The sequence below is a fragment of the Equus caballus genome, chromosome 31 (genome assembly GCF_041296265.1).
Source record: "Equus caballus isolate H_3958 breed thoroughbred chromosome 31, TB-T2T, whole genome shotgun sequence".
NCBI classification, from domain to species: Eukaryota; Metazoa; Chordata; class Mammalia; order Perissodactyla; family Equidae; genus Equus; species Equus caballus.
Genome location: NC_091714.1, coordinates 1,137,318 through 1,159,803, shown reverse-complemented (window position 1 = coordinate 1,159,803; position 22,486 = coordinate 1,137,318). Strand labels below are relative to the sequence as shown.

General features: G+C 41.5%; 1 protein-coding gene across 35 annotated transcripts in view; it reads right to left on the bottom strand.

Annotated features, from left to right (window-relative positions):
- The window catches only part of WDR27 (WD repeat domain 27), a 213,696-nt gene that overhangs the window by 190,524 nt on the left and 686 nt on the right, over positions 1-22,486 (bottom strand). For 34 of the 35 annotated variants that reach the window (XR_002805250.2, XR_002805247.2, XR_011434333.1 and 31 more), the window contains exon 2: positions 2,341-2,536. Coding sequence is in view for 15 of the 35 variants with exons in the window: in XM_070256194.1 (XP_070112295.1) it covers positions 2,341-2,529 (189 nt within the window). In the remaining 20 variants the exon portion in view is untranslated. Of the gene's footprint in view, positions 1-2,340; positions 2,537-5,546; positions 5,671-22,486 lie in introns of those variants that run through there. The other variant, XR_011434346.1, reaches the window with a different exon arrangement.

Below are 22,486 nucleotides of genomic sequence, written 5' to 3'. Positions count from 1 at the left end.
CCTAAAACTGCTCTTAAAAAAAAATAGTCTTAAAAGACAAAAAAAAGATGCAAACAGTAGCCAAAATTTCAGAACAAGAAATATTACCAGAGATAAAGAATGTCACTTCATAATATTAATGGGATCAATTCATCAAGAAGACATAAAAATACTAACGATTTACATGTTTAATAATAGAGCTTCAAAATACACAGAATGACACTGAGGGAAGAGATATACACAAATTCACACTTGGAGGCATAGATTTCAATATGCCTCTCTCAATAATTGTTAGAACAGTGGCCACAAAGTCAGCAAGAATACAGAAGACTTGAAGAATACTATAAACCAACTTGAACTCATTGACATTATAAAACAAAAGAGGATACATTGACATTTATAAAACAAAAGAGGATGCAAATATTCATAGCAACTTATTTATAATAATCAAAGCGATAAGAACCTACACGTCCACCAACAGGAGAATGGATAAACAAATCACAGAACATTCATACAATGGAACGCTACTCAATGATAAAGAAGAATGAACTATTGACACATGCAACAACGTATATAAGTCTCAGAATAATTACTCTAAATGAAAGAAGCAAGACAAAAAGAGTAAATACTGTCTCATTCCATTTACATAGAACTCCAGAAAATGCAAACTAATCTAAAACTTTATATTTAGAATACATCAAGAACTCCTTTGAATCAATAGGAAAAAGATGGATAATCCAATAGAAAAATGGCAAGATATTGAACACAAACATCATTTAATCTTTATAAAGATTAAAAAGAGAAAATGTCCAAATGGCCAATAAGTGTGCAAAAAGGTGTTAAAAGCCATCAGTCATCAGGGAATTGCAAATTACCATTAAGTACCACTACACCCACCAGAGGGATAAAATTAAAAGGGCCAAATGCAGGTGAGGGTGTGGATCAACTGGAACTCCTACACCATTTGAAGACGTACAGGTTGGTATAAGTGCTTTGGAAATCTTTCTGGCATTATCTAGTAAACTAAACATATGCATTCCTATGACTCAGCAGCTGTACACATATGTGAACCAAAAGGCCTATGAAGAATGCCTGTAGCAGTCAAAATATGGCAACAAAACAGATATCCACCAACAACAGAATAGATAAAGTGTAGTCTATCCACACAATGGAATACTACACAGTAATGAAAATGGACAATGTGGATGACTCTCATAAACAAAATGGTGAATGTAAGAAATCAGCACAAAAGAAGAGCAAAACTAACCCATAGTCCTAGAAGTCAAGACACAGTGACCTTCGGGGAGGAGAGAAGGGAGCACTGATAGAGAGGAGGCCCAGCCTGGGTGGTGGTTACCCAGGATCCACGTTGTTACAACCACTACTATGTGCACTCAAGAACTAGGACACATTTTCCTAAGTATTTTCTCCTTCACTAAAATAGTGAGAGAGATCAGCCATATATCTGAATGTAGATCTTATCTCAGAGAAAAAAATCAAAATATAGATTTCCCTTTATTAATAACGAATAGCTTCTACCATCAGTAAGGTGATTGCCAGTATGATTGAAAGTCAAAGAAAAATTTCAAAGTAAATACAGTTTTGTTCCTATGTAACTGTAATCACTGCTCTCAAACTCCTGAAGCCCAAAATGAAGATAAAAATTATCCAAATGCCAAAAAAGATTCATAGAATTTACCTTTTCATTTTGTACAATGAAACCTGTTCTTATTCAGAGTGTTCTGATAATGATATTAGTCATGAAATAAGCTTTAGAATGAAAACTAATGGTGTCTTTAAGACTCTATCAGTTGGGGCCGGCCCTGTGGCCTAGTGGTTCAAGTTCCACGCACTTCCCTTCAGTGGCCTAGGTTCGCAGGTTCAGATCCCGGGTGCAGACCTACTCCACTCATCAGCCATGCTGTGGGGAGACCCACATACAAAATAGAGGAAGACTAGCACAGATGTTAGCTCAGGGCAAAATTTCCTCAGCAAAAAAAAAAAATTAAAACTCTATCAGTTTGACATACAAGATTCTGCAATAAACATAACAAACTTCCTTAAATGTGTTCTAGTAAAAACCTACAAAGGTTCGACTCATCTTGATTGTGTTACAATGAACCTTTTCTTGCTCATATTCTTACCAAAGAATTTTTTTAATAAAGTTATTCCAGAACTTTATTTTCTAAAAATCAAAACTTAATGTAATGATTTGTTTGCTGTTAACATTTTTCTCCCGTACTTGGTAGCTGAATCCATGGAGGGTAATGTTACCCAAACAGTAACAGAGAAATGGCAAGGTGATGGCAGGCTCTATGTGTCATTTGACTTAACAAGAAACACACACAACTTTTCAGATACCTGGTGAGAAGGGTCCTCGGTGTTCCATATGCAAAGCTGGTTTCCATCTAACGGGAAGGCACAGTGCTGCACACTGCAAGCAAGCTGCACGTGGGATGCGGCCTCCTTCGACTCAACCAGGTATTTTTCTATGACTATGTCACCTACACAGCTGTCATTGGTGGAGGAAATCTCTTGTGGTTCTTCCATCCTCAACCTGAAAACACAAAGTATATACAAGATGCCTGTGGGTCTGATATTTAACATAGACAATAGTCTGTTATTAACAATTACTAGTGTGATTACGCACATACACAACACATCATACCTACTTACTCACCTCTCCCTCCCACTCCCAAGGAAAAGCAAGAGAAACCACTGAAAATCCTTGGGGTTCCGTTTCCTGACTGCTCCACTCCTCTCACAGGTTTCAAATTAAATGGACCATGATTCAAGTCCCACTATTTCCACTTAACAGACCTTGCTTAGACCTGCTGAGTCTGCTTCCCAACTGGAAATGGGGAGAGCAACGACCTCACAGAGGCGTTGTGCAGATTAAACGATGCTCTGTAAGGCATAAGTCCAGCACCGGCACTGAACAGGACCTTCAAAACGTTGTTACCGAAATCGATTTCTATTATCAATGGCTAAGATACAAAGTTACTTTCTAAATTGACCAAGCAAATTAGTTGGTGATAAACTGCAACTAGAATGTAGACCTCCTGGGTCCAGCCCCACCGCAGAGTGGTTAAGTTCACACTCTGCCGTGGCCTGGGGTTTCACCAGTTCAGATCCTGGCCGCGGACTTAGCACCGCTCATCAGGCCATACTGACGTGACGTCCCACACAGCACAACCAGAAGGACCTACAACTAGAATATACAGCTATATACTGGGGGGCTTTGGGGAGAAGAAATACAAAACAAAGAAGATTGGCAACAGATATTTGCTCATGTGCCAATCTTTAAAAAAAAAAAAAAAAGAAAGAAAAGAAAAGGAAGAGAGAGGGATCTCTTTAAAAAAAATAATAATGTAGATCTCCTGTTGCTAACCTGGGGTTTATCCAACTATTTCACAACATTCTATGTCATTAAAGTTAATTATCTCGGGTTATATAATCACTGATTCACAGGCTGTCTTACAAAGCATAAATTAATAAAACAGTGACAAAAATAAAAAATGTTTCAGGCTTCTGTCCCACTTCACAGTCAATTACTTCACCAACATGATCTTTCTAGACACATGGAGCAACAGCCCTCGAGTCAGCCTTGACTCTGCTCTGCCTCACACCTCCTTCCAGGCACTAGGTACACTCAAAGCTCAGCCACGGCTGTGCAACAAAGTGCTGAGCAAGCACTTAACCATCCAGTCACCACGCTGGTTGTGTTGACTCAAAGGACCTACCATCTGGTCACCATGCTGGTTGTGTTGGTTCAAAGGACCTAACCATCTGGTCACCATGCTGGTTGTGTTGGTTCAAAGGACCTAACCATCTGGTCACCATGCTGGTTGCGTGGGTTCAAAGGACCTACCATCTGGTCACCATGCTGGTTGTGTACGTTCAAAGGACCTAACCATCTGGTCACCATGCTGGTTGTGTTGGTTCAAAGGACCTAACCATCTGGTCACCATGCTGGTTGCGTGGGTTCAAAGGACCTACCATCTGGTCACCACGCTGGTTGTGTGGGTTCAAAGGACCTACCATCTGGTCACCATGCTGGTTGTGTTGGTTCAAAGGACCTAACCATCTGGTCACCATGCTGGTTGTGTGGATTAGGCCTGGACAGGTTTCATGGGGAAAGTAGAAGTTAAGACCAACGAAGACTATGAGGACATTGACCAGCAGAGATGGGGTGAGGGTAAGAAGAAGGAGGAGAGATCATCGTCCAGTGGAGAGAGGCTGGCATGGTCAGCAAACAATAGCCAGAAAGAAGGGCTTACACTTAAGCTTAGTTGACATTAGAGAGCTACTGAAGGTTGTTGAACAAAGAGGTGAGAAATCTAGAGCTGCCATTTAGGAAAATGCACATATCAATCTGGCAGCAACAGGCAAGGTGGTCAGAATCCAGAAGGACTTGGGTGGGGACGAGAGAGGGCCACACCCCCAGCTCCATGTCCAGGGGATGTGGCTCAGGGAGCCTGGGAGGTGGGCACTGCAAGAACAACAGGAGATCACCCCACACCCTCAGGTCTATGGCCCTCCTGTCCTCTGAAGACCTTTTCTATCTCCAATTTCTTGACGGCACGACCACTTTCCTAGTTTCCAGGGATGAAAGCTTCCGTGAAGGTTAACTCCTTCCTTTCCCTTGCCCCTCACACCCAGTCCAGGCCCCAACCCTTACTTTCTTCTAGGGGACTTTCAGCTTTGGCCCTCAACACCCAGCAAGGGAAAGATCACGCAAATCCTAAAAATAACAATCTATTGCTGTCACCTAGTGGATTATCTGCCCATATCGCAATGGTTCTCTCTTTTGGGGCCAGAATCCCATTAGACCCCCGAGGTAAAGAATGTGGAAGCTGGGTGCAGGCCGGATTCTGCCTCGGAGTGTTGAGCAGGAGTGGGTGTCAGAGAGCAGAAGAAAGCAGAACACAGGAATCTAGGCCCACCGGCTCCCAGTGTCTGGCTCTACTCCTTACGGCCTGAATTTGGTGAAGTATCCCTTTTTTTAGGCTATTCTGTTATTTCCAACCAGAGAGTCCTAAACAATGGACTATCTGATTACATTCCAACAGTGAAAAGAAACAGCAAACACTGAGCTGGTGTGAATGCCAGATGCCAGGGGTGGGACTTCCCCATCACAGAGGGGAACAGGCCAGGACCCACACAGGCTGGAGCTCCCATGGAGCCCCCACCTCCATAGGAATGTGTGGACCTAGAACCCCCACGACAGCAGTGAGGATGGCAGGAAGGGGCAGACACAACAGACTGCCTGCACCCTCCTCACTCAGTCCTGACCGGCAGCCTCTCATTGGCTGCTCGTCCCACCAAGAATAAAGTTCCAACCTGCACTGTGTTCCTCAAGGCAGCAAGTCTCAGCCCCATCGCAGGTCCTCCCTCCTTTGATCTCTTTCCTCCATCACACTGGCTTCCTCAGGGCATTAGGGTTCTCCTCGAGCTCTCCACCTGCTGGCCTCTTCCTACCCTTCAGGTCCCAGCTGAGCACCACACACACCCCTCCATTTGCTGTCACCACTCCTTCAGCCTTCACACACCCTGACCCAGTTTACCCTTCAGAGGCTGGACGTGGAGCCAGATCAGGCCCCTGGGCTGCAATCTCTAGCTGTGTGACCTTGGATCAGGCTCCTGGGTTGCCATCTCTAGCTGTGTTTCCCTGGATTATGTTCCTGGGTTGCAATCGCTAGCTTTGTGACACTAGGTCAGGCCCCTGGGCTGCGATCCGTAGCTGTGTCACAGTGGGTCAGGCCCCTGGGCTGCAATCTCTAGCTGTGCGACCCTGGGTCAGATGGTACCAGTGTTTGCAGGGACTGCAGAGAGGGAAAAACTGTTTGGGGCTTCCAAACGGGGCAGGTGGGTTCTGTCACAGCTCTTGATGGAGAGTGGATCCGCCAGGACCCACCACCTGGGCGATGGGTGGGGTGGCTGGGATCACTTCCAAGCCCGCAGATGCAGTGGTCACAATTTAACAAGACAAAGAAGACAAACAAAATGTCCTACTTGATATATTCTATTGGAAAAGAAGTCAGGAAGCACTTTCAACAGGAGACCTGACTAGAAACTCATTGTAGCATCTGTAAGGCCAAGATACCAGGCCGGTGGGGAAATGTAATGGACACGGTTCTCGAAGCACAATCAGAGGCCTGATGAGCGACATAACAATGTTTTCTGTCATAATAAATCGGAGATGTTCAAGGAATTGGAGATTCTGCAGTATTTGCAGAAAAACAAGACAAAAACACATGTCGAATATTTTAAAGCACATTCTTCTCCAACTCACAAGCTTGGTTTGGTTTTACTTATTTATTTTACATTTGACAAGACACAGTGGTGAGCTTCATATAAAAAATAGCTAAGTGTTTTAAAGCTATGATGATTTGCTCTGCAGATTTTACAATTTTAAAGTAATGAGTACTCAGCTCCGTGGCGGGCACGTGGTAGGTGATGGCTGAAAGTGCCCAACGGGATGGAACAAAGCTACGGGGCCTCCTCCCACAGCTTCCTACAGGCATAAACTATCTTACGAAACAGATGAAAGAATATATCTAAAGTCATAATTGTTTCAAAATATTTAAGAATCCACCCATCAAACTGTGATTAGATTTTGTCTTATTTTTTCAACATAAACTTCTGTGCACAAGGACTGTCTTAATCTCTTCTGTGATCCCTATAGAATTTAGCACCATGATTTGCAAATAATAGTATTTGTATACGAACTTACAGTTTACAAATTGCTTTCACAGGTATTATCAAGTACATTTGTGTATATCGATAAACCCATTATATCATTTAATTCTCACATTAACCCTGCAAAGTTGTTAAATATTTTTTTTTCCCATTTTGCAGGTGAAAACCAAAATCAGAGAGGTTGGTAAGTGATACAACTAGTTAGCAGAATCGAGACAACTAGCCTTTGCATAACTGACTCCTCATCGGTGGCCTCTCTACTGCAGCCCACACGGAAGACTGGTCCTTGGATGAGACCTCACAGTTCCATTCGAGCTGAGAAAGCATCAGCCATGAGGGCAACGTGCTGAGGGAGGAGCTCAGGGTTGCAGTCAGACAGACTCACATGACATCCCTGCCCAGCTGCTCACAGCTGCTCTAAGTGGCTTGCGTCCCTGCCAAAGCATATCCAGACGGCCAACCGCTGCAGGTGACCAGGCTTAGGGCTGCCCACACACAGCCTCTCGGGAGAGCCCGGCCAGCTCAGTCCTACTCACTCCACTTGTTCGGACTTGAGAGCACTTGCTCACCCCCTGCACCAAATGCTCAGCTCCCTGCAGACTTTCCTGGGACATAGTTTTAGTTTTCCTTTGCTTTGAGCCGCAGGCCATCCCAACTAATTTTCTACCCAACAGGCTCCCAGAAATCCTGCTTAAGCAGGAACCCCTGGACAGGACTCGAGCTTAACTGCGACAAAGTGTGGAGGAAGATTACCTTGAGCTTTGAGAAACAAATCATTTTAATTGTTCAAGGACTAGATAATCATTTGGGAAATAATAACAAAAACAAATTCCAGATGGATTGTGGGTTACAAAACACCACTAAAAGTCAAAAACAAATAGAAAATAGTGAAAAATCTGCAACAATAAAGACAAAGACTTAACATCCTTAACATTTACAGAGCTATTACAAACAAATGAGAAAGGCCTAAAACCCATTATCCTGCAGCCAGGAAACCATCATACTTATGAGGCTGAAATCTGTAGCTATGTTGCACATTTAAAGGAGCCAGGAGGACGTGCACAATTACTATGATGCAGTGTGGTTGATATCAAAGTACTGTATGGGTCATAATAATTTGAAAAAAGTAAATTTTGCTTCACACCAGCATAGGTGCATGATTGTGGGCTCTCAGTTTACTGAATTTTGTGGGCGGGTCCTCTTGAAGAAAAGACCTATTTAAAATCACAGATGCAGAATTCATTCAGGGACCTGCAGGGCCTCCGAGAAGCCCAAGTTCTTCGTTTCATGGAGAATCCACTTGGATGACCAGGGAGGCGTCCATTGTCAGGGCTGGTCTGTCCTCATGTGACAGTGCTGGGGGCTTGAGGAGATGGTAGGAGAAGAGGGCAGGAAATGGGGAAAGTCAACCCAAGAAGACGGAGAGGAAGTGACACTAAAGGGTAAATTAAAATTCACAACTGCTTTGGTCAGACCCCTGTGGTCTGTTCTCAACCATGTGAACCCCCAGCGCCCAGGCGGGAAGAAAATGTGCTTCCACCACTACTTTGTAAACCCATCTTGTCTTGTTTCCCTTCCCCCAGCTGAAATTCCTTTATCTCTTTTGTGTGTTAAAATGTGAGCTAAATCAGAATGTAAGTGTTTCACCCATTTCAAAGTGTCTCCCCTCCTTCCAGCCTGGCCCCCATCAAGGTGCCACAGGGGAGGGTCTGCTCACCAGGCCAGGAGGGCAGGTGGCAGTGGGATGTGGGGCAAGACGTGGTGGAGGGTCCAAGGTACTCTGCCTGGCTTTACATCCGTGTCTGTGGGGCAGACACATGCCCTTCTCCTTGTGTGTGGTGCTGGGTCCCAGAGGGACCTCAGGCAACCTGCTGTTCCCCCATATGGTGCAATAAACCACAATGCCTCTTCCTGCCATATCCCTGCTCCTTGGCAGTCCTCTTGGGCATGGCTCTTTCTAGAAAACTGCAGAATAGCAGCAGCATCCATGGATGGCCCAGTGAGACAAGTGGCACCAAGGCAGGCTGGCCTTGTCCCCAGTGGGCCCCAAGCTCACAGAGTCCCTCATTATGCTTAGCTCGGAGGGGCTGGAACAAGAGACAATCAGGGAAAGAAGATACCAGACACTCTGCTCTGGGTCAACAAGGCTCCTTCAGGAGAGCCTGCCATCTCCTTCATGAATCATGACGGTGGCTTGTGAAGGCAGAAGAGCTGGCCGAGCCGGCACGTTAAAAGTAAGAACACTGCAATGTCAGCATCACAGTGGAGCGAGCTATTCCCTTGGTCACTCCTCACTAAGATGCACTCAAAGGACATTCATTGACCAACAGAGGATACCCTCACAGCACAGTGGGAAGTTTGAGAGATCCACACAGCCATACATCTGAAGGTGGGGGTACAGGATCCCCAGAAAGCAGTGGAAGGAGGTGAGTAGATCTCCTCCCACTCCCCAGCAGCAGGAATCTAGGTCATGGGTCCATGGACAGTGGCTGGCACATGACTCTAAGAGGAGGTTGGGGAACAGGCAGGCTTCCATGTGAACGCTTTCTCCTTCAGAGCTGCATCCCAGCTCATGGGACTGTACCACACTGAGATGGCTCAGCCACTGCATGGGTGCCCCCACCAAGCCCAGCAGCCCAGGTGGGCCACCAGTGAGTGCAGAATGGGCTCATGCACACACAAAAAAAGTGCCTCTCCCACCTGGACCACCAACTCGGCCAGTCAGCCAGGGCAGTGGATCTGCACCAGAGTGTCTACACCTGTGTGTGTGACCCACCAAGCAGTGGTGGCAGCCAGCAGGCAGACACAGTCGAGCCCTATCAGCACAACTTCCAGCAGATGTGGCAGGTTCAGAAAACACAGCTCTGCCCTCACCCCAGTGGTGGCAGGTGGAATCTGTAAGCAGCTGCTATCACTATAAACCAGCAAAGTTCCCCTTCATCAAACACCATGAAGAAATACATTAACACTCCAGACCAGAAGGAAAATAACAAGTCTCCAGAAATCAATCCTGAAGTCACAGAAATCTACAATCTAAATGACAGAGAATTCAAAATAGTTGTCATAAAGGAACTCAACAAGTTACGAGAAAATTCAGAAGGACAGGTTAATGAACTCAGGAACAAAAGTAATGAGCAGAAGGAATTCTTCATAAAAGAGACCGAAACTCTAAAAGATTATGAAACCGAAATGCTAGCAATGAACAAAATGAATGAGATAAAAAATGATCTAGAGACCTTAAAAAACAGAGCTGATGTTGTGGAGGAGAGAATTAGTAATTTAGAGAACAGAAATACAAAAATGCTTCAGGTGGAGGAGGAGAGAGACCTAAGACTTAAAAAAAAAAAAAAATGAAGAGGGGCAGAGCAAAATGGCAGGGTGAGCTGACCTGGGATTCTCTCCCCTCCAAAATACAACAAAAGATTGGAAGAACTGAATTTCAGAGAATAAACATAATGCCAGCTCGTTAGAGACCTACAATACCAAGAAGGCGCAGATCATAACCTTGCTTACACCCTTTGAGACACTGGAACGGTAGGAGAGAACATCGCTCCCTCCCCTACAGTCTGCGATCTCGCTGTGGCCGGGTCGGGAGGGAGCAGGGTAGGGGCCGCGCGACCGGGGGATCATCCAGGACTCCTGCCACTGGTTCAGTGGAGACCCGCTGATGGCGGGGAAAGCTTCTGTCCGCGGGGACCCCATGAATCAAGGGCCTTGGGAGTTCAGAGAACAGAACTGATCTGAACCCAGACCGGTGCGTGTGAGTAACAGCCCCTCCCCCCCAGCAAAGCCAGCGGGCGCAGCCATCTTGCCCCGAAGGCGGAGAGCTAACACGCCGCTCTCGACCCCCATCTAGTGGCGACAGGCTGTTACTGCAACTGAATTCTACCACCATGAGAAAAAACCGCTCCTCTACCATCCAGCAATTTATAAAAGCCCCAGACCAGAAGGAAAACAATAAAAACACAGAATTAAGTCCTGAGGACTTGGAATTAGGTAAACTAAGTGATAACGAATTCAGAGCAGCTATAATCAAAAAACTCAATGAGGTAGAGAGAAAGATAGAGAAACAAGCCGAGTTCTGGAGTTACTTCACAAAAGAGATTGAAATCATAAAGAAGAATCAAACAGAATTACTTGAGATGAAAAACACAATGGACCAGATAAAACAGAATACGGATTCCCTGAATGCCCGTGTAGACAACATAGAGGAGCAAATCAGCATAATCGAGGACAGACAGGCTGAATGGCGCCAGACAGAGGAAGAAAGAGAACTAAGAATTTAAAAAAATGAGGAAAATCTCCGAGAGATAATGGATTCAATGAGGAGTAAGAACATAAGGATCATAGGAATTCCTGAGAATATGGAAAAGGAAAATGGAGCAGAAAGTGTGCTTAATGAAATTATTGAAGAGAATTTCCCAAATCTAGGGATCAATGGAGAAATGTGTGTAGAGGAGGGTTTTAGATCTCCTAGATTTGTCAATGTAAAAAGACCCACCGCATGGCACATAATAGTAAAGTTGGCAAATTGGAATGATAAGGAAAGAATACTCAGGGAAGTAAGAAAAAAAAAGAGAATAACCTATAAAGGAGCCCCTATCAGACTGTCAGCGGATTTCTCTACAGAAACCCTACAAGCTAGGAGAGAATGGAGTGATATATTCAAAGCTTTAAAGGATAAAAACCTTCAGCCAAGAATACTCTATCCAGCAAGAATTTCCTTCAGATATGAGGGAGAAATTAAATCTTTTCCAGACAAACAAAAGTTAAGGGAATTTGTAACTAAAAGCCCTCCATTACAAGAAATCCTCAAGAAGGCTCTCATACTTGAAAAAAGAAAAAAGGGAGAAAGGGGACACAAGCCACAGACTAGGGAGACCGATGGATAGAACCAGAACAGGATAGCAAATATTCAACTATAGCATTAGGGTAAAAATGAGGAAACTACCAAAACAAGGACGATCTTAGCACTCTAACTACAAATTAATAAGACGAGTTGGAATAAAAAATGAAAATAATTATTTAGGAGGGGAAGAGCAAAGGGTCTAAATCAGTATTGGTCGAGTAAGTAAGAGACCACCAGAGAATAGACTATATTATACACGAGATTCTAAATACAAACTTCAAGGTAGACACTAAAATAAAGTACAGAACAGAGTCACAAATCATAGACAAGGAAAAATCTAAGAAACCCAGCATAAGAAATTGCAGTATTAAATGGGTAGTCTAAAGCACACAGGAAAAGAAACACAGGAAAACAAGATAATGAGTGACAGATTGACAGCATTAAGTCCACATGCATCAATAATCACTCTCAATGTGAACGGATTGAACTCTCCAATAAAAAGACACAGAGTGGCAAAATGGATTAAAGGACAAGATCCAACAATTTCTTCCCTCCAGGAAACACACCTCAGCCCCAAGGACAAACACAGGCTCAGGGTGAAGGGTTGGAGGACAATACTTCAAGCAAATAGCAAGGAAAAAAAGGCAGGTGTTGCAATTCTCATATCAGACCAAGTGGATTTCAAAATAAGACAGGTAAAGAGAGACACAGAGGGACAATATATAATGATCAAAGGGACACTTCATCAAGAAGAAATAACGCTTATAAATATCTATGCACCCAACACAGGAGCACCAAGATTCATAAAGCAACTATTAACAGACCTACAGGAAGATGTTAAAAACAACACAATAATAGTAGGGGACCTCAACCCCCCAATCACATCAATGGACAGATCATCCAGACAGAAAAGCAACAAGGAAATAGTAGAGCTGAATGAAAAACTAAAACAATTGGACTTAATAGACATATATAGATCACTCCACCCTGAAGGAGCTGAATACACATTCTTCTCAAGTGCACAGGGAACATTCTCTAGGATAGACCATATGTTGGGAAACAAGGCAAGCCTCTACAAATTTAAAAAAATTGAAATAATAACAAGCATCTTCTCAGATCATAGTGCTATAAGGCTAGAAATCAATTACAAGAAAAAAGCTGAGAAAGGCACAAAGATGTGGAGACTAAACAACACACTACTGAACAAGCAATGGATCATTGAAAAAATTAAAGAAGAAATAAAAAAATACCTGGAAACAAATGAAAATGATAGCAAGCCATACCAACTCATATGGGATACAGCAAAAGCTGTATTAAGAGGAAAATTCATCGCAATACAGGCACATCTTAACAAACAAGAAAAATCCCAAATAAGCAACCTTAAAGCACACCTAACTGAACTAGAGAAAAAAGAACAAATGAAGCCCAAAGTCAGCAGAAGGAGAGAAATAATAAAAATCAGAGCAGAAATAAATACTATTGAAACAAAAAAGGCAGTAGAAAGGATCAATGAGACAAAGAGCTGGTTTTTTGAGAAGATAAATAAAATTGACAAACCACCAGCCAGACTTACAAAGAAAAAAAGGGAGAAAGCTCAAATAAACAAAATCAGAAATGAGCGAGGAGAAATAACAACAGACTCTGCAGAAATACAACAGATTCTAAGAGAACACTACGAAAAACTATATGCCAACAGAATGGATAACCTAGAGGAAATGGATAAATTCCTGGACTCCTACAATCTCCCAAAGCTCACTCAAGAAGAGGCAGACAATTTGAACAGACCAATTACAAGGAAAGAGATTGAAACAGCAATCAAAAGCATCCCAAAGAATAAAACCCCAGGACCAGATGGCTTTCCTGGGGAATTCTACCAAACTTTCAGAGAGGACTTAATACCTATCCTTTTCAAGCTATTCCAAAAAATTGGGGAAGATGGAACACTTCCTAACACATTCTATGAGGCCAACATCACGCTGATACCAAAACCTGACAAGGACACCACGAAAAAAGAGAACTACAGGCCAATATCACTGATGAACATAGATGCAAAAATTCTAAACAAAATTTTGGCAACCAGAATTCAGCAATTCATCCAAAGAATCATACATCAGGATCAGGTGGGATTCATACCAGGGACACAGGGATGGTTCAACATCCGCAAATCAATCAACGTGATACACCACATCAACAAACTGAGGAATAAAAACCACATGATCATCTCAATAGATGCAGAGAAGGCATTTGACAAGATCCAACAGCCATTTATGATAAAAACTCTGAACAAAACGGGCATAGAAGGAAACTACCTCAACATAATAAAGGCCATATATGACAAACCCATAGCCAACATCATACTCAATGGGCAAAAACTGAACCCCCTCCCCCTGAAAACAGGAACAAGACAAGGATGCCCTCTATCACCACTCTTATTTAACATAGTACTGGAGGTCCTGGCCAGAGCAATCAGGCAAGAAAAAGGAATAAAAGGAATCCAAATGGGAAGGAAGGAGTGAAACTCTCGCTGTTTGCAGACGACATGATCTTATATATAGAAAACCCCAAAGAATCCATTGGAAAACTGTTAGAAGTAATCAACAACTACAGCAAAGTTGCAGGGTATAAAATCAATTTGCATAAATCAGTAGCATTTCTATACTCCAGTAATGAACCAACAGAAACAGAACTCAAGAATACAATACCATTCACAATCGCAACAAAAAGAATAAAATACCTTGGGGTAAATTTAACTAAGGAAGTGAAGGACTTATATAATGAAAATTACAAGGCCTTTCTGAGAGAACTGGATGACGACATAAGGAGATGGAAAGACATTCCAAGTACATGGATTGGAAGAATAAACATAGTTAAAATGTCTATTCTACCTAAAGCAATCTACAGATTCAACGCCATCCCAATCAGAATCCCAATGACATTCTTTACAGAATTAGAACAAAGAATCCTAAAATTCATATGGGGCAAGAAAAGAGCCCGAATTGCTAAAGCAATCCTGAGAAAAAAGAACAAAACAGGAGGCATCACAATCCCTGACTTCAAAACATACTACAAAGCTACAGTAATCAAAACAGCATGGTACTGGTACAAAAACAGGTGCACAGATCAATGGAACAAAATTGAAAGCCCAGAAATAAAACCACACATCTATGGACAGCTTATCTTTGACAAAGGAGCTGAGGGCATACAATGGAGAAAAGAAAGTCTTTTCAACAAATGGTGCTGGGAAAACTGGAAAGCCACATGGAAAAGAATGAAAATTGACCATTCTTTTTCACCATTCACCAAAATAAACTCAAAATGGATTAAAGACCTAAAGGTGAGACCTGAAACCATAAGGCTTCTGGAAGAAAACGTAGGCAGTACACTCTTTGACATCAGTATTAAAAGGATCTTTTCGGACACCATGCCTTCTCAAAGAAGGGAAACAATAGAAAGAATAAACAAATGGGACTTCATCAGATTAAAGAGCTTCTTCAAGGCAAATGAAAACAGGATTGAAACAAAAAAACAACCCACTAACTGGGAAAAAATAATTGCAAGTCATATATCTGACAAAGGCTTAATATCCATAATATATAAAGAACTCTCGCAACTCAACAACAAAACATCAAACAACCCAATCAAAAAATGGGCTGGAGACATGAACAGACATTTCTCCAAAGAAGATATACTGATGGCCAATAGGCACAGGAAAAGATGCTCATCATCGCTGATCATCAGGGAAATGCAAATCAAAACTACACTAAGATATCACCTTACACCCATTAGAATGACAAAAATATCTAAAACTAATAGCAACAAATGTTGGAGAGGTTGCGGAGAAAAAGGAACCCTCATACACTGCTGGTGGGAATGCAAACTGGTGCAGCCACTATGGAAAACAGGATGGAGATTCCTCAAAAAATTAAAAATAGAACTACCATACGATCCAGCCATCCCACTACTGGGTATTTATCCAAAGAGCCTGAAGTCAGCAATCCCAAAAGTCCTGTGCACCCCAATGTTTATTGCAGCACTGTTTACAATAGCCAAGACGTGGAAGCAACCTAAGTGCCCATCAACAGACGAATGGATAAAGAAGATGTGGTACATATATACAATGGAATACTACTCAGCTGCAAAACAGAACAAAATCATTCCATTTGCAATAACATGGATGGACCTTGAGAGAATTATGTTAAGTGAAATAAGCCAGCGAGAGAAAGATAATCTGTGTATGACTCCACTCATATGAGGAATTTAAATCTATGGACCAAGAACAGTTTAGTGGATACCAGGGGAAAGGTGGGGTGGGGGGTGGGCACAAAGGGTGAAGTGGTGCACCTACAACATGACTGACAAACATTAATGTACAACTGAAATTTCACAAGATTGTAACCTATCAATAACTCAATAAAAAAAATTGCTTTGAATCAAAAAAAAAATGAAGAAATTCTCTGAAAAGTATCCTACTCAATTAGGAAATACAACATAAGGATTATGGGTATTCAAGAGGGAGAAGTGAGGGAGAAAGGAGCAGAGAGCTTGTTCAAAGAAATAATAGCTGAGAATTTCCCAAAGCAGGGGAAGGAAATGGAATTACAAATAAATGAAGCCAATGGAAGTCTTAATTGCATCAATGCAAAAACCTTCTCTAAGTCATATATTAGTAAAACTGGCAAAAATCAATGACAAAAAAATATTAATGGCAGCAAGGCAGAAAATAATAACCTACAAAGGAATCCCTATCAGGCTTTCAGTGGACATCTCAGCACAAACCTCACAGACTAGGAGAGGGTGGAATGATATATTTGAAATATTGAAATACAAAAACTTTCAGCCAAGAATACTCTATCCAGGGAAACTATCCTTCAGATATGATGGAGAAATAAAAACTTTCCCAGAAAAACAAAAGCTGAGGGAGTTCATTGCCACAAGACCCCCACCCAACAAGAAATGATCAAGAAGGCCCTCATACTGGAAAAAAAAGGTCGAAGGTTTAAAAAGCCTTGAGCAAGGAGATAGACAGACAGACAAAATCAGAAAATTGCACCTGTCTATCAGAACAAGTTAGTAAACACTTAATTATAACATTAAAGATAAAGGGAAGGAAAGCATCAAAAATAACTATAAAGACTTCATTTTAATCACAACTCACAATGCAAAACAGAATAATCTGTGACAAGTGCTTAGATGGGGAAGAGGAGAAGGACAGAACCTGCTTAGGCTAATGGGGAAAAGAGGCTATCTGAAAATGGGCTATCTCTTCTATGAGAGCTTTGGTAGAAACCTCACGGTAACCACTAAACAAATAACTAGAACAGAGACACAAGTGATAAATAAAGAGAAAACCTTCATAGAAAATCGCCAAACTGAAATGGCAGACAGAAATACAAGGCAAAAGAAACCGGAAATATAGAACAACCAGAAAATGAGATAAAATGGCAGCATTAAGCCCTCATATATCAATCATCACTCTAAATGTAAACGGATGGAATGCTCCAATCAAAAGACACAGAGGGGCTGGATGGATTAAAAAACAAGACCCAATAATATGCTGCCTTCAGGAAATACTTCTCAGCTCCAAAGACAAACATAAGCTTAGAGTGAAGGGATGGAAGACAATACTCCAAGCTAATGGCGAACAAAAGAAAGCAGGTGTTGCATACTTACATTAGACAAAGTGGACTTCAAGATAAAAAAAGACAATGAGAGACAAAGAGGGGCAGTATATAATGATAAAAGGGAAATTCCACCAAGAAGACATAACACTTGTGAATACATATGCACCTCACACAGGAGCACCAAAGTACATAAAGCAACTGTTAACAGATCAAAAAGAAGAAATTAACTGCAACACAATAACAGTAGGGGATGTCAACACCCACTTACATCAATGGATAGATAATCCAGACAGGAAATCAACAAGGAAATAGTGGAATTAAGTGAAAAACTAAACCAGATGGACTTAATAGGTTTATAAAGAACATGCCATCCAAAAACAGCAGAATACACATTCTTCTCAAGTGCACATGGAACATTCTCAAAAACAGACCATGTGTTGGGAAACAAGGAAAGCCTCAATAAATTTAGGAAGACTGAAATCATATCAAGCATCTTTTCTGACCATAATGCTATGAAACTAGAAATAAACTACAAGAAAAAAGCTGGGAAAGTCACAAATATGTGGAGACTAAACATCATGCTACTGAACAACCAGTGGATCAATGAAGAAATCAAAAAGTATCTGGAGACAAATGAAAATGAAAACAAAACATACCAACTCTTATGGGATGCAGCAAAGGCAGTTCTAAGAGGGAAATTCATGCCAATACAGGCCTATCTCAACAAACAAGAAAAATGTCAAATAAGTGATCTTAAACTACACCTCACAGAACTAGAAAAGAATGAACAAAGTCCAAAGTCAGCAGAAGGAGGGAAATAATAAAAATGTGAGCAGAAATAAATGAAACAGAAACCAAAAAAAGCAGTAGAAAGGATCAATGAAACTAAGAGCTGGTTCTTTGAGAAGATAAACAAAACTGACAAACACTTAGCCAGACACACCAAGAAGAAAATTAGAGAAGGCCAAAATGAATATAATCAGAAATGAAAGAGGAGAAATTACAACAGACACCACAGAAATATGAAGGGTTATAAGAGAATACTATGAAAAGCTATACACCAATAAACTTAATGACCTAGAAGAGATGGATAAATTGCTAGACTCATACAACTTTCTAAAACTGAATCAAGAAGAAATAGAGAATCTGAATGGACTGATCACAAGTAAAGATATTGAAATGGTAATCAAAAACTTCCCAAAAAATAAAAGTCCAGGACCAGATGGCTTCTCTGGAGAATTCTACCAAACATTCAAAGATTTAATATCTATCCTTCTCAAACTATTCCAAAAAACTGAAGAAGATGGAATGCTTCCTAATTCATTCTATGAAGCCAACATCATCCTGATCCCAAAACCAGACAAGGACAACACAAAGAAGGAAAATTATAGGCCAGTACCACTGATGAACATAGATGCAAAAATCCTCAACAAAATATTGGCAAACAAATTACAGCAATACAGCAAAAGGATCATACACCATGATCAAGTGAGATTTATATCAGGGACACAGGGATGGTTCAACATCCATGAATCAATGAATGTGATAGGCCACATTAACCAATTGAGGAATAAAAACCATATGATCATCTCAATAGATGCAGAGAAAGCATTTGACAAGATCCAACATCCATTTATGATAAAAATTCTCAATAAAATGGGTATAGAAGGGAAGTACCTCAACATAATAAAGGCCATATATGACTAACCCATGGCCACCATCACACTCAACAATAAAAAACTGAAAGCCAACCCTCTGAGAACAGGAACAAGATAAGGGTGCCCAGTCTCATCAGTCTTATTCAACATAGTACTGGAGGTTTTGGACAGAGCAACTAGGCAAGAAAAAGAAATAAAAGGGGCCAAAATTGGAAAGAAAGAAGTAAAACTCTTGCTGTTTGCAGATGACGTGATGACGTGATTGTATATATAGAAAACCCTAAAGAATCCATTAGAAAACTATTGAAAATAGTCAACTACAGCAAAGTTGCAAGGTATAAAATCAACTTACCAAAACCAGTTGCATTTCTATACTCTAATAATGAACTATCAAAAAGAGAACTCAAGAATACAATCTCATTTACAATCGCAACAAAAAGAATAAAATAACTAGGAATAAATTTAACCAAGGAGGTGAAAGACCTATATACTGAAAACCATAAGACATTATTGAAAGAAACTGAAGAAGACATAAAGAAATGGAAAGATATCCCATGCACATGGATTAGAATAAACATAGTTAAAATGTCCATATTACCTAAAGCAATCTACAGACTCATTTCAATCTCAATCAGAATCCCAATGACATTCTTTAGGGAAATAGAACAAAGAATACTAAAATTTAAATGGAACTATAAAAGACCTCAAATAGCCAAAACAATCCTGAGAAAAAAGAATAAAGCTGGAAGCATCTTCAAAGATGCTTCTGTCTTCAAAGTATACTACAAAGCTATAGTAATCAAAACAGCATGGTACTGGTACAAAAACAGATGCAAAGATCAATGGGACAGAATTGAAAGCCCAGAAATAAAACCATACATCTATGGATAGCTAATCTTCCACAAAGGAGCCAAAAACATACACCGGAGAAAGGAAAGTCTCTTAAATACACAGTGCTGGGAAAACTGGACAGCCAAGTGTAAAAGAATGGAAGTAGCCCATTAGCTTACACCATATACAAAAATTAACTCAAAATGGATTAAAGGCTTGAATGTAAGACCTGAAACCACATCAAGGATGGTTGCCTTCCCACTTAAGCCTTCAGTTCCATATAACCTCCAGGTACCAGCCTTTCAGTTCCAAGACAGACAAGAGGGCAAGTATACAAAAAAGAAAAATAAAAGCCTTGAAAGCTTAAGTCGGCAGGATTACAGTGGAGTTGCTAGCTGGCACGTTCAGCTGACTGGATGGACAGACCAGGGCCCACTGTGCTCTTAAGAGAGCCAAGAGGCCACAGAAACATGGAGCAACAGATAAAGACATGCTGGCTGCTTAAGACTGAGCATCTTTGGGCCCTTCTTCATCGGTGCAGGAGGTGGACCATGGCGTCTCTGAGGACAGCATCATCTCACTGACCCCTTCAGATGAGGCCATGGAGGGAAGAGACCTGAGGGTAGGACCAACAACATACAAGAGGAGGGTCGAGGCAGCAGAGTCAGGGTCAAATAGGATTTAAGTTGGATATAAATCTAATTAGATCACCCCACCAGATTTCAGCGTCACTATGGACCAACGTCCCTTATGAAGGGGAGATTCTGTTACAATAACCCTGGTCACATTTAAACCCTGTGCTTTGGTGGGGGAGAAGATAGCCTGTCTTTTTAGTTCATAGGTCCCTGGACCATAAGGAACCATATCCGGGCCTGAGGGAGAGAACTGTGCCATGCTGGCAGATGCTCTGTGTCACACTGGATGCCACAACTAGATGTGTGCCTTGGGGAGATGGGTTCTTCATGTGGACTCAAGAGAGAAGCAGATGTCTGGTCACAAGAAAGGAGGCAATGACAGGTACTGCCCCTTGTTCAACAATTCATTCCCTTTCCTTCTGGAAACTACATGGTGCAGCTTCCCTTGCAGCTAGGTGCCACCACGCAGCTGAGCTCTGGCCATGGCAGCAGGGACAGGCAGTAGGTGGGCATAAGTAATGTAGCCCCTAAAACCCTCCCATACATGATTCTCTCTTCTCTTCCCCCACCCACTGGCTAAATGGAGAGGATTTGGAGAGCCTAGGGAAGAGGGAACCACAAGATGGAAGAGGTCTCTGATGCTTAAGAGTGTGATCCTACTTGAGCAGCCACATAGGACTGTGTGAGAAAGATACAACTGTCAGGGTTGTTTGCCACGGCACTAGTCTACCCTCACTGATATAAATGGTTTCACTTTTTTGCTTACAAAAGCAATACAGTGCAAAGCACTTGAACAATGCAGAAATAATACAGTTGAACTTTCCCTCCCCACCCACCTCCTCTCCAGGCTGCACATTCCCCAGGAGAAAACAATGTAAGAGTCTGATATGCATGCATAGGAACAAGTCTCAGAGGATACACTAAAGTTTTTTTTTTAATAAGATTCTAGTGTATCTAAGACTATGTAAGCACTTCAGGAAAACGTAGTGACAAGTGGCTTCTGGAGAGACCATAGTTTTAAAGTTAAGTCAGTAAACACAAAGCCGACAGTGATCCCAGAAAACTGGAGGCTGTACATTCAAGACCTTTTTATTGATTCAGAAGCAATGCATGTGAATTGTACAAAGTTAGAAAATCCATACAAGAAAAAAAAATAATTCTTCTCTACTACTCAAGGGGCAACACTGTTAAAACCCTGTGCATCTCCTTCTGGGTTTTTTCTATGTATATATGTGTATCTGTATACTTTTAGAAAAAGAAATTACCCCCTTCTGATTAGAAAAGATCATAATCTTTCTCTTTTAGCAGCTAAGCAAGCCAGAAAAGTGCTGTTTTATTCTTGAGTTAGGAAAACGTTAACATGGTGGTTGGACAGCATGTTGAGCTCCTATAGTAAAGTGATAAATAGCACCATAATTAAAGTACCCTTAATGGTTTATTTTGTAGCAAAAGAAGATATAAAGTTCTCCACATCAGCCAGAACAGGAGAGAAGTTGTAACTCTAGCTATCCTGAAGGTATAACGAGTATAAAATGGAGTAACGACTGACAACAGAGGTTTGGAAACAGTACAAAATTATACCCAGGTATGTCTGTCTTTAAGTTCTTTCCTAAATTATTAAACATTTTAAAAGGTAATACTACTCTTTATATTTAGCTGCTTTAATAACAACAACAACAAAAAATTGATACCCTCTTTCTGTTGGCCAGACTGACTTACAGGCCACAGATTGACTTTTGTGCCTGTGTCTTAATAGGTAAGCACAAATCATTGACTTCTAATAAGAGTTATACCGATGTTTTAAAATCATTTCCTTTTTTAATGATTCAAAACAGATCCAGATGTATGCCTGTGTTGTATCCACTCTCTTGTATTCCAGTCTGATATGCATTCTTAACAGAGAAATAAAATGCATAGTTACACTCAGGAACTGCCTAGTTTCATGGGGGTATCAGACCTGTACCCAGATACTTTCTGCAGGAGAAGGGGTTGAGACCCACTAGTGCCATCTCCATCATTAGCCCAAGACCAGTGCATCACTACCCACCTGGATGCAGCTTCGCCCAACTTCAGGCAAATCAACCCCAAAAATGTAATCAGCCATATATCCTCATGCCAGTTTTACGCACCCATAAGTGACTGCAAACGTACCACGTCAATGTGGCAACATACACACTCTTTAACCCAATACATGTCAATCTCCGTTACATC